This window comes from Anopheles gambiae, chromosome 3 (genome assembly GCF_943734735.2).
Source record: "Anopheles gambiae chromosome 3, idAnoGambNW_F1_1, whole genome shotgun sequence".
Taxonomy (NCBI): Eukaryota; Metazoa; Arthropoda; class Insecta; order Diptera; family Culicidae; genus Anopheles; species Anopheles gambiae.
This window is the reverse complement of record NC_064602.1, coordinates 82740472-82755146: the sequence shown is the minus strand read 5'-3', so window position 1 is coordinate 82755146 and position 14675 is coordinate 82740472. Positions and strand designations below refer to the sequence as shown.

The 14675-nt window shown below is 41.8% G+C and overlaps 1 protein-coding gene across 12 annotated transcripts in view; it reads right to left on the bottom strand.

Annotated features, from left to right (window-relative positions):
• LOC1278339 (probable phospholipid-transporting ATPase IA) overlaps positions 1-14159 on the bottom strand; it is a 66571-nt gene extending 52412 nt beyond the window's left edge. For 7 of the 12 annotated variants that reach the window (XM_061653983.1, XM_061653982.1, XM_061653981.1 and 4 more), the window contains exon 1: positions 1244-4778. Coding sequence is in view for 5 of the 12 variants with exons in the window: in XM_061653997.1 (XP_061509981.1) it covers positions 13348-13486 (139 nt within the window). In the remaining 7 variants the exon portion in view is untranslated. Of the gene's footprint in view, positions 1-1243; positions 4779-13347 lie in introns of those variants that run through there. The other 5 variants (XM_061653997.1, XM_061653993.1, XM_061653989.1 and 2 more) reach the window with 1 other exon arrangement.
• Positions 14160-14675: the final 516 nt, after the last annotated feature.

The following is a 14675-nucleotide window of genomic DNA, read 5'->3' as shown; positions in this document are numbered from 1 at the left end:
ATTCGCCCTGCTTGCCACAGCACGTGCCAAATGGTTTACAATTGGCGCAAAAAATATTACCCGCCCGTCACACCGTGGGCAGTGGGAAAAGTAAGTCAGCGGGTGGGGTCAACGCTGGATGCAGTACTGGGGATCCGCGCGCAGGGCACGTTCAATATGAATTCCTCGACACAAATCCGTCGATGAAAAAGCGCCCCGGCCGGGTCGGGGTGCATGGTGTTTGGTTTTAGCGATGCGATAGTTTTGATCGGCATTGGGGGAGGCGGTCGGGACAATACGAAAATAACTTTAAGCCGATCCTTACGTTCGGTTCGCTGCTCGGTTTCGACGATGAGTTCAGAAGGTGATGGACAGATTTTCCCTAACAAACATCTAAAATGCGGTGCCGTTGGGTGGTTGGTGGAGGCAACGCAAGGGGTAGAAGTGTTGTTTTTTTGCAACGTCCCCCTTTAACGCGAGATGGAGCAGATCTGCTATCGCGAACGACCGCAAAACCGTGGCAAGATGTTGTTAAAATGGGCTGGCAGCCGCGTTTTTGATGCATCTGCGCGAGGGTGGATTTAAAGTGGTTTTGGCCTTAATTTCTCTTTCAGCAAGTGATTTTCTCACTGGTGCGGGTGGTAGTTTGGGATTAACGATTATTTGCGGTCAAGATTATGCATTTGAGTGAGTGTGTTGTTACTTGCTATTATTCTTCATGTGTTTGCTTCACTTGAATGGCGGAAATTGTTATTAATAGGACAAAAAAAGGATAAATTTCAGTCGAAACACTACTAGGAACAACTCATTGTGAGCTCAAATTACAAACAAAATAATAATAATAATAATAATAATAAAATTATTAACTGATGTACGTCACTTTTTGCGTCTGTTATTTGTTTATTTTCTGTTTTATTTGGATATTTTTTATTATTTTTTGGTCAGTAAATTATTTATTTTCTGACTAAAAAGGTATATTTCAAAAAGGGAAATTGATGGCAGCTCGTTAAGTATTAAATAAGAAGACTAACAAGGCAGTGCTGATCTGGTAGTTTGGAATTTGGATTGAATTTTTGGATGTTTTGTGTGAATAATGCCATGATAAATTGAATAATGAGAAATAATAAATAGAAATAATAAAGTTAAAAAATTGTCTAAAATAAAATAGAGTTTGAATAAAGCTATTACTTATTGAATAGAAAACTCGAAACATAAAGCGACCTTAATAATTTATCTTAATTTCTAACACACTTCACTTCCTTACACTTCTTAGCATCTCACACGCATAATCTAACACTTGTGCACAACTTTTTTTAACACACTTTCACACACCAACACTACTAGAAATAGCAGCATCACACGTGGAGGCTCGACCTACTAGCAATCATTCCCAACCGCGCGCACCGTTTCCACCGTTACCGCCCCCCGGGGTGCAGGACATAATTTTTCATTCCCATCCGCCCGCACCATTTCCATGGTTTAGCGCATTGGAACACATTACGTTTGCTGCTGCTGCTGCTGCTGCTGCTGGAGGCACGACGGCACGATGTGCTTATAAAATTGGCTCACCGTATCCTTTCACGGTTGAGGGGCAGCTGGCACCGGGGCTGCTGTGTGCCCATGTGTGCCTGTTAACTTATCAGCCGCGTTTAGGAACGCGGGTTATTTCCCAATTTTTCACGGGTGGGCACTTTTGGCGGTGAATTGATTTGGTTGTTTGGTTTGTTTTCTTGTCGGGAGTTTTGCTCACTAACCACGAAAGCTCACTGTTGGGCGTTTGCCGTTTTCGTTTTCCAATTTCATCACATTCGAAGTCACCCAGCTATCCACGATTTACATTGTTTTGCTTTTATCCTTCACGCACACGCAAATTCACGCACACCTTATGCTTGCTGTTTTGGTGGATTTTTTTGGTAGCTTGAACTCGGAACTTTCGTTCTTTTTTCCTCCTTCTTTTGGTTCGTTCCTTTCGCCTTCCGTTCGCGGAACAAAAGCGCGTTATGGTTTTCCCGGGTTTTCTCCCCGGGGCCCCGCTTTCACGTGAGCGTGGCCGAAGCGAGCACGGCGCGGGAGCGCGTATTGTTTTTCGATTGTCACGGGCCGAGCTTCCTGCGGCAACTGATCTTGCGGTTCGTCCCTGCGTTCGACAAATTCGCTTGCACACGCGAAAGCCGAACTCTCCGTTGCCGTGTCCGGGCAAACCGGGGTACATCCGCCGCACGGTGCGAGCGGTGCGCATGTGTTGGTGCGTCCCCGTTCGGGCATCCGAGCGGGCGCGCGAATCGACCTGCCTACCTTCGACCTGGTTTGCTTGCGTCCTTGCTGGGGGTGCGGTGCGGTCTCTTCGATCTTGGGTGAGCTAGCCGAAGATGAGCGGGAGAGAGAGAGAAAGAGACAGAGGGAGAGGAACCGAGCGAAAGCCAGGCATAACCTCCAGCCCGCCCCCGGTTGTGACACAGAAAAGTCGCCGGGAAAAAGTCGGACGCTCGATGTTCTCGTTGCTCGGCATCATGTCACTGCACTGTGTTTGTGTTTTGGAGCAGTTTTTTTTTGGAAATATTTTTTCGGTTTTACTTCTACTCGGCACTACACACTTCAATCGCACCGACTCCACCAGAAGAAGGATTCGCATACGTGCGAAGGGAAATGAAATAAAATAAAAAGCGAAATGAAGAAACGAGGCAACGAGAGAGATAGAGAGAATTGTGGGAAAGCCCGAGTACGGTCGCAGGTCCACGTGGTTTGGTTGAAATCGTGGTCGCCCACCGCCGTACGTTCGAATGCCGAATTGCCGAAGGACGCCGTCAGGCGAACGAACGATAGGCATTGGAGGGTCGGTGGGATTTATTTTTGTTTATATCGTCGATTGGGGTAGCAGTTTCCACAGTTCGTTGCGGTGGTTTGGGGTGCTTTTTCATGTTTAGATTTTTTTTTAAAGCCACCGCCTTTTGGTTCTTTTTTGGGGCAAGGGAAGATTGGGTGTGTGTGTGTTGCAATTGCCTATACGTTGGTAAATTATTTTGTGTATTGCTTCAAAGAGCTTTATTGGTTAGCAGAAAAACCCTTTTAAAACATTAGACATAATCAAATTGATTTTGAAAAATGATTGGAAAAGTGAACCTTTGTATAAATTAAGACAAAAAGTTATAAAAAATAAAATAAATTATTAATCAAACTACACCGAGCAAGAAATAAAGAAAAATAAAAAGAAGAACAGTCATAGAATGGTTGCAAATTAAAACAGCAAAGTGTTCTTAAGAGCTCATTCACCATTTCTTAGGTTTTCTTCGTAGACACATGAGAAAATACAACTAAAATAAACTAGAAAAATTAATACACAGCTCACAATGTAAGGCGATATGCATACCATTCAGGGTGGTATATAGAATACGCCTGAGCTTATGCAATTTAAACGAAATTTATTGAAACGCCTAAAAGTATGCACTTGAAACAAAACTGTAGTTAAACGATACAATCTTCCCCGCTCGGGAAGGCAAATAAACATTTTCTAAACCTTCTCAACACCTTGTTAGCACCACTAAACCAGCTGGATAGCGAAATCAAAGAACGAAAGGAGAGAAAAAGCAACGAGAATGAGAACAAGATGGATTAAAACCATGCTCCGGTTCGGTATCGTTTGATCGCCACTAGCACTACCAGTGTGTGTGTGTGCGGTGGTCTTATTTTGCTACCACAGGGCAAACCATCCCTCCATCAGCACAGTCTCCCCGCTGGCCACAAAATGGCACTCATTCGGTACCACATCCAATTTCGGGGCTGGCAAACGGAGCAAAAAACCCCCCAACAAGGACAATGTCGCACCAAACCAAGCGATCGGCAGCTTTCATTGAGCAGCTTTAACTTGAATGAAGTTGATTATCATAACGTCGTTTGGACGGACGGACACCCCACGACGGGGTGTAAGTCGGCGCTGTACAATAATTGGGAAAGTCTCCCTTTAACTCCCTCGAGCAAAGTTGCGTTTGGCTGTGTGCATTGTGTTGTGTTGTGGCCAATGGACCAACTGGCTGGTGTGTTTACCGCCGTAGGGTGTACCCGGTTGGTGGCGGTGTCCATTGAGCGTTGGTATAATGTTTCCTTCCACCTTGTTTGGGGTGTTTCCTCCCCCTTTCGGAAATCTCGCCCCGGGCCAGTAAAGGGCGGATGTTTTGGGCTCGATTTTCAAAGCAGCTTTTTCTTTAAATGTCATCAGCACGTGGAACACCCGGCAGCAGAATAAAACAAAACCAACGCAAACCAAATCATACCCCCCGGGCCCTTCGCGCACCCAGCTTTCGCTGGGCGTGGGGTTTTGGGGCGTGATAGTGGGTGGTGAGCAAACTATGCTCGGGGCCAGAAGGAAACCAACCGACGACGCCACGAGGACGAGGACGCATTTTATGACGCCAGCCTTTACGACTCTCGGCGGCGAGCTGCACTTTACCCGGCCGCATCTTTGGGCGCTACTATCACGGGGCGGGTGGCACATGCTCAGCCACACCAGATGATTGCCGGAAATGATGAATAATAGACAATTTTATTTTGCCTCGTAGCTGCTTCGCTGCATTGGACGTGGAGACGTGGTTTGGAGCCGGTAGTGTGGAGCTGGATGGCATGAAGTTGTACCTACCAGCAGACGAGGCCACCTTACGCTCGGCGTGGGCGTACCATGCGCCTCCACGGTCGAACGAAAGGAACGGCCCAAACGCTCGGCTGGGGGTGTGTGTGTGTTTCGGTGAGTAAATATTTATACCATTAGGTGGTGATGAAATTTGAAATAGAAAATTAATTAAAAACCGGCCCCCGGTGCAAGGTGTCCATCGGCGGGCGCGTGTGTGCAAGTGTTTCGGAACGACTTGTGTTAGTGAAATAGGCACGAAATTTACAAAAAAAAGTTATCTTTTATTAAAAATTATCGTCTCGCACAAAACCCCATTTTATGTATATTTGCCATAAGTTTATGAAAAAAGCTTTCGTTCATAGTGCCTGGTAACGGACAGGTCCCCTAGGTTCGCGAAAGAAATTTGCTGTTGAGGCTTTTCATAGTACTATAGACACACATACAGTTTTTGTATAAAATATTTTAATTTTTTTATTCAGGAAGAACGGTCCAAAAAGGCCGAATCGTTTAAAACATATTATTTATGTTGAAATTAAAAAGTAAGAAACAATTAAATTAAGATTAAATATAAGCTTAAATATAAATATAAGATTTAATCACATAAGCTAATAAGAAAAAAATCATACAGGCAAAGGAAGCAATTGAAACGCAAATTACCAATATAGCACCAACCAAATCAGAAATAAATAAAAAAATGGTTATGTTTGACATAAAAACGACATGACCGAATAAAACATTTGAAAAAATGACCTTATTAAAACATGAGTGTTACAAAAGCTTTCAATGTTCTGATGTGTCTTTTTAAAAGTTTCTTCTTTCATGAATATTTTGAAATTTTGTTCAAATCATATAGTAAAATTCTAAAACTCTTAGTTTCTTATATGATTAAAAAACCATTACGCTAATAAGCAAACGAAGGGTACAGTTCATCCTTCATCGGTTGCTCTCAATAACTCAATTTGACCGGGGCAATAAAGCTTTGGTATTTCAGCCACATTTCCTCTACATCCGGAGAAGTTTTGGTTTACAGCAATATTTCTAGAATCTCGCAGAGCATTTTCTTATGTAGATGAACTGTGTCCATAAAAGATTATGCAAACGAAGGGATGTTAACTAAATAATGGTTCTAGAAAGGGGGTTTAAAAGGAGGAAAGCATCGTCTTCTTCCAACATTTTCTCAAACCCACGCCGAACCGGGGGAGGGCTGTTTGTTTAGACCTATCTTGGCAAAACATTGAACCATTGAACATTGAAGAGAAAAGTCTAGTCTTTGATTTTAGTTTTTTAGGCAAGTTTTCTTTTTTTCTTTCTTTTTTCCCCCTCCTGTTCGTTTGCCGTTGGTAGATTCTAATGGCTTGGAAATCGGTTTAGATGTCACTGCTCGTCCGCTTTCACTCTGGACTTGGAGAGCGTTCAAGAAACTATAAATTATTTATTTATACCATTGTTGTCAGCAGAAAATATATGCTCAAAGTGCTGAATCGGTTCGTTCATTCGTCGTCTTCGTGGGCTGCCGAAATACAGAAACACACACACACTTTAAAGACAATTTAAAGCGCAGCACACGAAATAAGTGGCAGTGCAGAGTTTTCCCAGCTGCTATGTGCTAGGCGGAGAGCGTTTATTCCGAAAAATAATATCCCTCCTCCCGAACGATAAACTCCACACGAACAGATGAGCTTTTATGCACTGCAAATTTGCTCCTCCGCGTGTGCAGCTTCGTTCGAAGCTGTTTAATGCACCTCTGCAGCAAGATAAGGTCACGACAAATGACTAAACTTTCCAGCTGCATGGCTGCTTGCCTGTTTGCCTGTTTTGTGTTTGTTGCTGTAGAAGGTGGCCAAAAACAAAAACAACCCTTACCGAGTACCTCACTTCACCGAAAACAAACAGCGATCTACAGGATGGGATAATATAAATTGCATTTTGCTCACGATGCAGCTTAAACTGTCACGGGGTGCTAAAAAAGAGGGAGCGACAAAAAGTTGGTTACCATGCGGCAATTAAATGATAGCTCTGGCATCCGCCATCCCGCCGGGCAACTGGATTAGAGATGAAACAATCACGAGCCTGGACGGGTTAGGTTTTGTTCCCTTAGGGGGTTTTATTTTTGTTATTTCGTTTTTGTAGCCCACTCTCCCAAAATGAAATCAAATATAGGGGAACGTGAACAGTGGGTTGGAAAAACTCCACTCCAACCCACTACGGCTCACTGTCGGCCGTCGCGCAGCAGCGCTGGTTAGCGGAATCGATTAGCGAAATGAAAGCTTTCCCCATTAGGCGTTCCTTATCACGGGAGATGGGGCTGATGAGAGAAAATAAACCTTACGACTCGTGTTGGTGGTTGCGTGGAATTCTGGGTCATAAAAAGCGCAATATGTTAACGCGATAATGATCGGGAGCGGGCATTTTCTGTGCGCCTTTCGAAGGGGATTGTTTCGATGGCTCACTCCCATTTTATTTTCTTTTGCTCTCTTTTCGAAGAAGTCGACGCGTTCGGAACGGAAGATTGTTTAATTCCGGTATTTGAGGGGTGCGTTCAGAATGGTGCCGCGATTGGTGCCCGCGATTTACGACACAAATATTTGGCGATTGAGTCGGCACGATTCACAGTGTCTTCGACTGTTCCTTCGATGTGTCCATTGCTCAATCCTCCTAGGGGTTGTGTGTTATTAGAAGTGGCAAGAAAGCATCGATTGATTAAAAAGCTAAATGATTAAAAGCTAAATTGTTGCAATTGTATTAATTGTGGGAAAGAATGATACATATTTAACGAAATTTAAAAAAGTAATGTATCGTTTCAACTATGAAATTTTATAAAAAAATCTTTTTTTAATTAGATATTCTTATTACCAATCTTTTTTGGCGCCTAAATATATGCAATGTATTTTTTAAGGGGTTTGTTAAGTAATTTTATGAATAATATATTTTTTTAAATGAAGTTATAATAAATATCATTAAGGAGAGAAGCACCAGTAGTTTAATCATACAAAATCATACATCAAATAACTGTAAATAAATATTGTTTTTGTATCTTCATAGCTCCTAAAAGTATGCATCTATTATGTGATGGTTTAAGCCGAAATTTCAACCTTTCACATGGAATAAATTCAATATTTTGTTTAGTATTTTTGATACAAAAGGTCTATTTTGAAGGTCTTGAGGTCTATTTTTGAATTTTATGTATTCGTTTTGAAAATGTATTTTAATATTTTTACTAAGTAAAAATATCGTTTCAAACGGGTTTGAATCTTCATGACAAAATACTGCACAATTATAAATTAATTTAAATTTATTGTAAAATACTTCATTCAATTACAGTATTTATCTGAGTTACATGTTTTTTTTTAGTTTTTACCTGTTCATATGTCAATTCAGTACAATTTTCTCTGTCAAATCAGTACAATCAGTAATGACAGAAATAACCAAAAATAATTATTTATATATTAAGTATATTTAGGCTGTAAAACGTGATATTCGACTTCTTCTTGAACTCGGGGAAAGGCTGTATAGGGGTTTCTAAGTCACTTTCAAATGTACACATAATTATTCACCACTATCAATTCATTTTTCAACAGCTGTCAAATGGTGTATTTGTTTCAAAATGAAATTTCAAATTTCATCACATGATTTTCAACATACCACAAAGAACTGTCAGACTCAATCCAGCTTCAGGCGTGATGAAAATCATGTGGAAGAGCTGAAACAATATTGTGATGAAAATACAATACTTGACGGCTATTCAAGTTTTTGTGGCTTATGCCAAGCAAGCAAATTTTCTTCTAATAGTAATTTGAGGTATGTTTTATTTGAGTTATGTACGATCTAGATTTTTCATACGCTGACGATGAGCTTTCCTTAATAAATAGTCCCAATTGCATTACTTTTCTGCATGAATGGACTAGTACCGAATCCAACCCAGTGACAACACTTCAATTTGATGAGATTTGGTCAAATGTTACCCCCACCAAACCCAATCCCGGTGATGAAACCAGGGTGATAAGACAGTGTGATTAGTTCCCTAAACCGCGGGACGGTTCCCCAGGCATTCTGATCATCCAGTGTCACGCACGCATGGTGACAATAGGGGTGTAATCAAATCACCACCAAGCGAGAAGACATAATCCAAACATAATGTTACAGCGGTAATCGATATCGTTGTCGCGGCGCTGTGTAGGCCAGCACGGCCCATTTCCCACAGGATCAAAGCTGTCAGCCGAGATGACAGGTCCGTCGTCTAGCTTAGGTCCGATGAAAGGTAGGGCAGGGAGTTTCGTGCTGCTTATTCTTGCTCTGGGTTGGTGAAATGCAACCATCAACCTGGTTTTAATGTTCGCGAGTTAATGGCCAGTGAGGATGGTCTTTGATAACAGGCACACCTTGCAGTTTTTTGTCGGTTGGCTACTGACAAGGTTAGGGTTGGAAAATGTTCTAGCAAAGCAAAGGTGCCACACCTCGGCTGGAACACCTGCCAAGGATAGTGTAATATAGTTAGAAAAATCGGGGGAAAGTAGAAAAGTATCCTTTAATGTATTTGTGTGTGTGTGTGTGTCTTCCCTTTTAGACAATCTAATGGATCTGTTTCCCGAAGCTGTCACTAGCTTCGTGATAGCAATACCAAAGCAAAAGGAGACGTTACTGATGAGTAGGTCATTTGCTATGACTCTGATAGCTTCAGCGTACTGATGAGCTTTACTGGCGAGCTAGATGACAGCCTGAAGGGGGTATGATTTCCCCTTTCTTTTATGTTTGCGAATTATGCACATCATAACACTGTTTTGGGAAAATTGCAAGCTAATGGTGTCACTCTCACTTTGCTTTATGATCCAGCAAGTAGTAATGCATGCAACACGCAATCTGCATGTCGTGAGTGATGCCGGTAAAAGGATGGATGAGTCACCCGGACACGTTACTGTAGGTCAATGTTGACCTAACATTGGCGGGACGGTTCGTTTTCCCAGGGAAACAAATAGCTCCAAATACATTGTGGCAGTATGCGTTTGGCATCGTTTGCTTTACTTTGTCGTCGGATGGCTGTTGTTTTGGGTGTGATATTTTTATGATCCAGCCATATATTCCAGCAGATTGTGTTTATCGCTGGCCGTAGAACGCAGCCGAATCAACATTGTACGCAGTGTACGTGTGCTGGCAGTGAAATGTAGATGAAATGTAGCAGGCAACGATAACCAAGGGTGGCATTTATTGTGCGAGGAGAAACTATTTTAAAAATGTGTAATTTATATAGATTAACGTGTTTGCGCCAGCTTCAATATTGATAATACGTTCGAGAACCTACAATTTTCCAATAGTACACTTAATGTGATGATTTTGGTGGAGCTTGCATGCATTAAGCATTGGCCGAAAGCGACGCTCACAACGCTTCTGTTTGTCGACACACGGAAGTGGCATTTTTTTTGGGCGGGCAGAGTTTCCAGGCTCACTCCAAACCGTAACAACCCGAACCCAGTTCCACGCCAAGGTTGACTGACAGTTAGTGGAAGCGCTTGTCGGATGATGATTTTTTTCCGTTCCGTGTTTTGACTCGCACGAAACGTATGAACTATTTACGATCGTGCGGGTCGGCGGGAATGAATTGATTTTATGTCGGGCGGGTTCAGCCAGTGCTCAAATGAAAAAGCAACAAAAAAATCTCTCCTGTTGTCGGTACGTCACGCTACGCAAGCACCGCACACCGCAAGGGTAGTGCAGGTTGGGTTGCGCATTCGTAGGTAAATTATAAATATTTCCATTAAGAATAGGGAACTTCAAAATATGATTTTTATTGCGAGAGTATCGGTAGCTATCGATCGTAAATGGGAGGATGATTTTGATTTTGGTTTTTATAATGGAAGGTTTCATTGTTTAAGTGTGTGTTTTACTGCTGTGAAAGGTTGCTGGGTGGAATATTGAGTGACGCACTCGATGTTTAATTTGAAGTTTATAAAATGGATATCACTAGAACATTATATGCCAGCATTCTTTGAGATATAAGGAGATAATTATATATTTTTCTTTGCCAACACCTTGTTGAAGAAAAATAGGATTTTTGCTGATGTTCTATATTTCATCTTAAGGATGTTTTAAAACTGGATCAAGTGTATGATGTGATGTTGGAAGGTTATGTGTGTATATGTAATATGTGTAAGTATATTATAACTTAAGCTACAACAACATAAGATAAAACGTCACTAGGCACACAATACAAATATTTCAGTCTTTCGTTTTTTCACAATTATTTTCCAACAAACGGTAAAAACACATGACCCATACTCGTGCTGGATTTTTTTCTAAAACAGCTCCTGGAAACTGTATCAAAATCATACTGGTTCTGCTATTGGTTCCATAGTGCTTCTGAGGTACATTACAATCCCATATAGATCCTGAAGCTGATAGCGGTCTTAGTACTGCACCTGATGCTATGCCAGCCCTGGAATGGATCTCGACCCTATACCGATCCTAGAATTGCTCCCAAACCCGTACTGGTCGTGCAACGAATCTCCAATCCATGCCAGAATTAACATTGAGCCCCTACCGTTCTTGGAACTGATCTCAAATCCCACTCCTGGAACAGATCCCGTACCTTTACCTCCATTCCATTCCTGGAACTGCTATCTTGCCCATGAATGTCCTGAAACTGCTTCCTTTTTTAATCCGGCCTAAAAACAGTACATATTGGTTTTGCACGGTTGGAGACTAAAGCCCCGGGGCTTGAGAAACTTTCTCAACGATCATTTTCTCAGGCACTCATCAGTGCATTTCAGAAAACTGCGTTCTCAACGTTTGTGGAATCGGCACAAACTCTACTTGAGAGACTTTTGAGAACCGTTGAGAACGTTGACGATGCAACAATCGGCTATCTGCAAAATTGAGTCATTGTTCTATACGCTTGTGGGTAACTACGTTGCATATTGTTTTCAATGCTATAGCTTGGCTAGGGTTATAAACATGTGCGACCAAATCCTTTTTCCCTATTAAAAACTCCAAATCTTGATGATGATGATTATATATTTTTCTTTATATAAATGAGAATTTAAATTTAAAAAAGAGTCATCTTAGGTTTGAGACGCGCGCGCTTAAAAGAGGAAATTCGGGATCTATTTAGGGGAATTTACAGTTTGCACACGGTCTGGGAGATCACAACAAGATTCACTCATTGATGATTTCAAGTGGTCAATTCCAGATACATTAGGGGTCACCTGCTTCGGAAGGTAGTGCCGTAGACCCAACCATTGGCACTAGTAGAACTGGCCATATGCATGTTGCAGTCGTGTTCTGATAAGTAGTGCGCCGGATCCAAAATGGTTCCAAATGGTTCTTGGCGACCTACGTAAAGGATGCTAGGAACCGGTGTTAGGGTAAGAGGTGAGACTCATCATCATCATCATCATCATCATCATCAACATAATCAATAAAGCTTGAAAATATTGTATTATTTTCTCTTCGATGATAATAAGTGACGACGGTCACGGGCTCGCGTTTGAGAACTAGTTTTGGAGACCTAAAAAACCATAATGAGTGATTGAGAATGTTTTCTCGGCTTGGAAAAGTCCCATTGTCCCGCGGCTTAAGAAGCTGCTGTTATATTCTCTATTCTGGGTCTTATTTTCAGGTATTATCCCAGCAATGAGAATACTAGGTTCGTATGCAGCTCTAAGATAATCTTATAACTAAAATGTCCAGGCATCGTCAATAGTAAAAGCCATGTTGTGGGAATATATTTTAGTATGACAAACAAATCGCTTTGTTTCACGTATATATTTGTTATGACACTTTAAAAATCCTTTATGACGCTTTAAAAATTCAAACGGGACATCATATAATCGCGATTTAATTTTAAGCAATTTTTCTGATCATTTGCCAGAACATGTTTTGAAAGAAAAAATTGTATATTCTTACGTGTTGCCATGAGCCAAATGTTGCCGCAACATTTTTATAACCATAAATTGTGCTTTTTAGTTGACACGTTTTTCCACACTGGGTTTTTCGTACAAACGCAAACTTGTTAGTCAAACTAACGATCAACTATCCAGGGTAGATATTTTTAGATCGTATGTAAAACAAAAGTGCAATTATTGAACTCTAACTTTACCTCCTCAACAACGAAAACATAAAACCACCACTAAAATAGGAAAGAAATTTATATTCATCCTTCACAAAACACTCCAAACTTATTCCATAGCAAAAGCGGTTGTCATTGTATCGATGTTATGTTAAGCTCAAAGCTTTCAGGCACCGAAAGCCTTCTTTGTGAACAATAAATAGTTCCTTTGTTTGCCATTCGGCATGAAAAATGTATGCGTCAGTTTAAAATTTTAGTATCGTACCGATATCAATCTGTTATACGAATGACTTCGATTCATCGGACGTTCGTTCCGGAGTCAAACGTTTCTCGCAATCCCGGCACAGCGTACAGCTCGTGAACAGCTGATTTTGTTTTGCTTTCTCCACACTCACGGACACCCGGCGTAAAGTGCGCCTGCGCTCTGTAAAACAAATCTCGCTCCCTCTCTCTCTCTCTCTTCCGCTCTCGAGCACACACGCACACGCTCGTTCAGGGGGTTTCTTGCACCTTAGTGACCGAAATATAAATAACAGCACACACGCAAAACACACCGCTGGGTTGCTTTCGCCCGTTGGTATGATTATGAGCAACGAAACCTAAATGCCTTCTGGGTTAAAATGTGGAGCAAAAACTGAAATCACTTATCACTTATGCATAGCAACCTACGGGGTTGAGGGGTACTTACTCGGTATGATGCCATCGTCCAGCGGGGAAAGCCGGTTGTAATTGCGTCGATGCCACCACCGCCGGATACGCCCGAAAACTCGTGAAAAGAGCGCCTTTACTATGGCAACCAACTGTGACACTGTCGCAACCGGGTCCATTACTCAAAGTGAACTGTATGATGAGGATTTTTTTGGGGTTTTTTTTTAAATGGTTTTGCACTACAAAAAATCGTGTAACAACTGGAGTGATCGCACTGCCTGCGCACACTTGATAGAACATACGCCGATCTCGATAGAACACTACTACTTAGGTTCCTGGTGTTGTTTAATTTTTTATTCCACACAACCTCGTGTTTACACTAGTAAGTCATCTTTAATTGTGTGACTGTTGATGACAAACACAAACATCACCAGCGACAGGCCAATTGCGCAAAGGAATGTGGGATACAGCACCAATACAGCCAACCGTTGCGTTTGCGTTTGCGATAATTTAATTTGTCACCACTTGACTGCAACTGCAAATGTAGCTGTGGATCAAACGTTACACTGCACTGAAACCGCTGGCTGCGCTTGTAGCTGGAGCAAGATGAAACAAAAGCCCTGCTGACTGCGGTTTCTTTTGCGATCGAACGCATCCAAGCGTGCGATAATGGCTCAGTGGTAGTCACTGAATCTTGACGGAATCCGTGGCTCTCCGGAACCGAGCTGGTGGTGGTTCGATTGCAGCTTATCAGCCGAACACGAACGCTTTACGCCTGGGCAGCCGATAGACGTCCGGATGCGGAGGAAAACGTTCCTTGTGTACCGACTGGCGCAAGATAAGAAGTCGCGACTACTAAAGCGGTTCAAGCGGCTTGCGCTAGCGGAGAAGCTCGGCATCAGTTCGGACTGGGTATCGGGACGAATGTGGGGAATGCTAATGAAAGTGTATACCAACGTTCATGATGCAGTTTAGAGGGTAGTAGTGAACGCACAGTAGGATACTAACTTTTGAGTTAGAGCAAATGCAAACGCAAGTGATTTTAAAACATTTTTTTTTGTGGAAATATATTTGATAATTACTTAAAAACTCATATTTGGTTTTGTTTTATAAGGGTAATAAAAGTTAGGTGTATTGTGATCAACAAACGGCTCATAGTGATTTTCTGCAGACGTCAAGAGCGCGACATCTGTTCGAACGCAAGAAATCTTGTTTGTGCTGCTAGCGCCATCTGTGCGCGACTAGCGGAAACCATTATTTGAAATTTGAGAAGAAGCTCACTAACGGAAATTAAGCGCATTCAAATGGTGAATAGCATTGAGTTTTTTTTTTTAATTTTAGTTTTATCCATCGTTTTCAAAAGTGCCC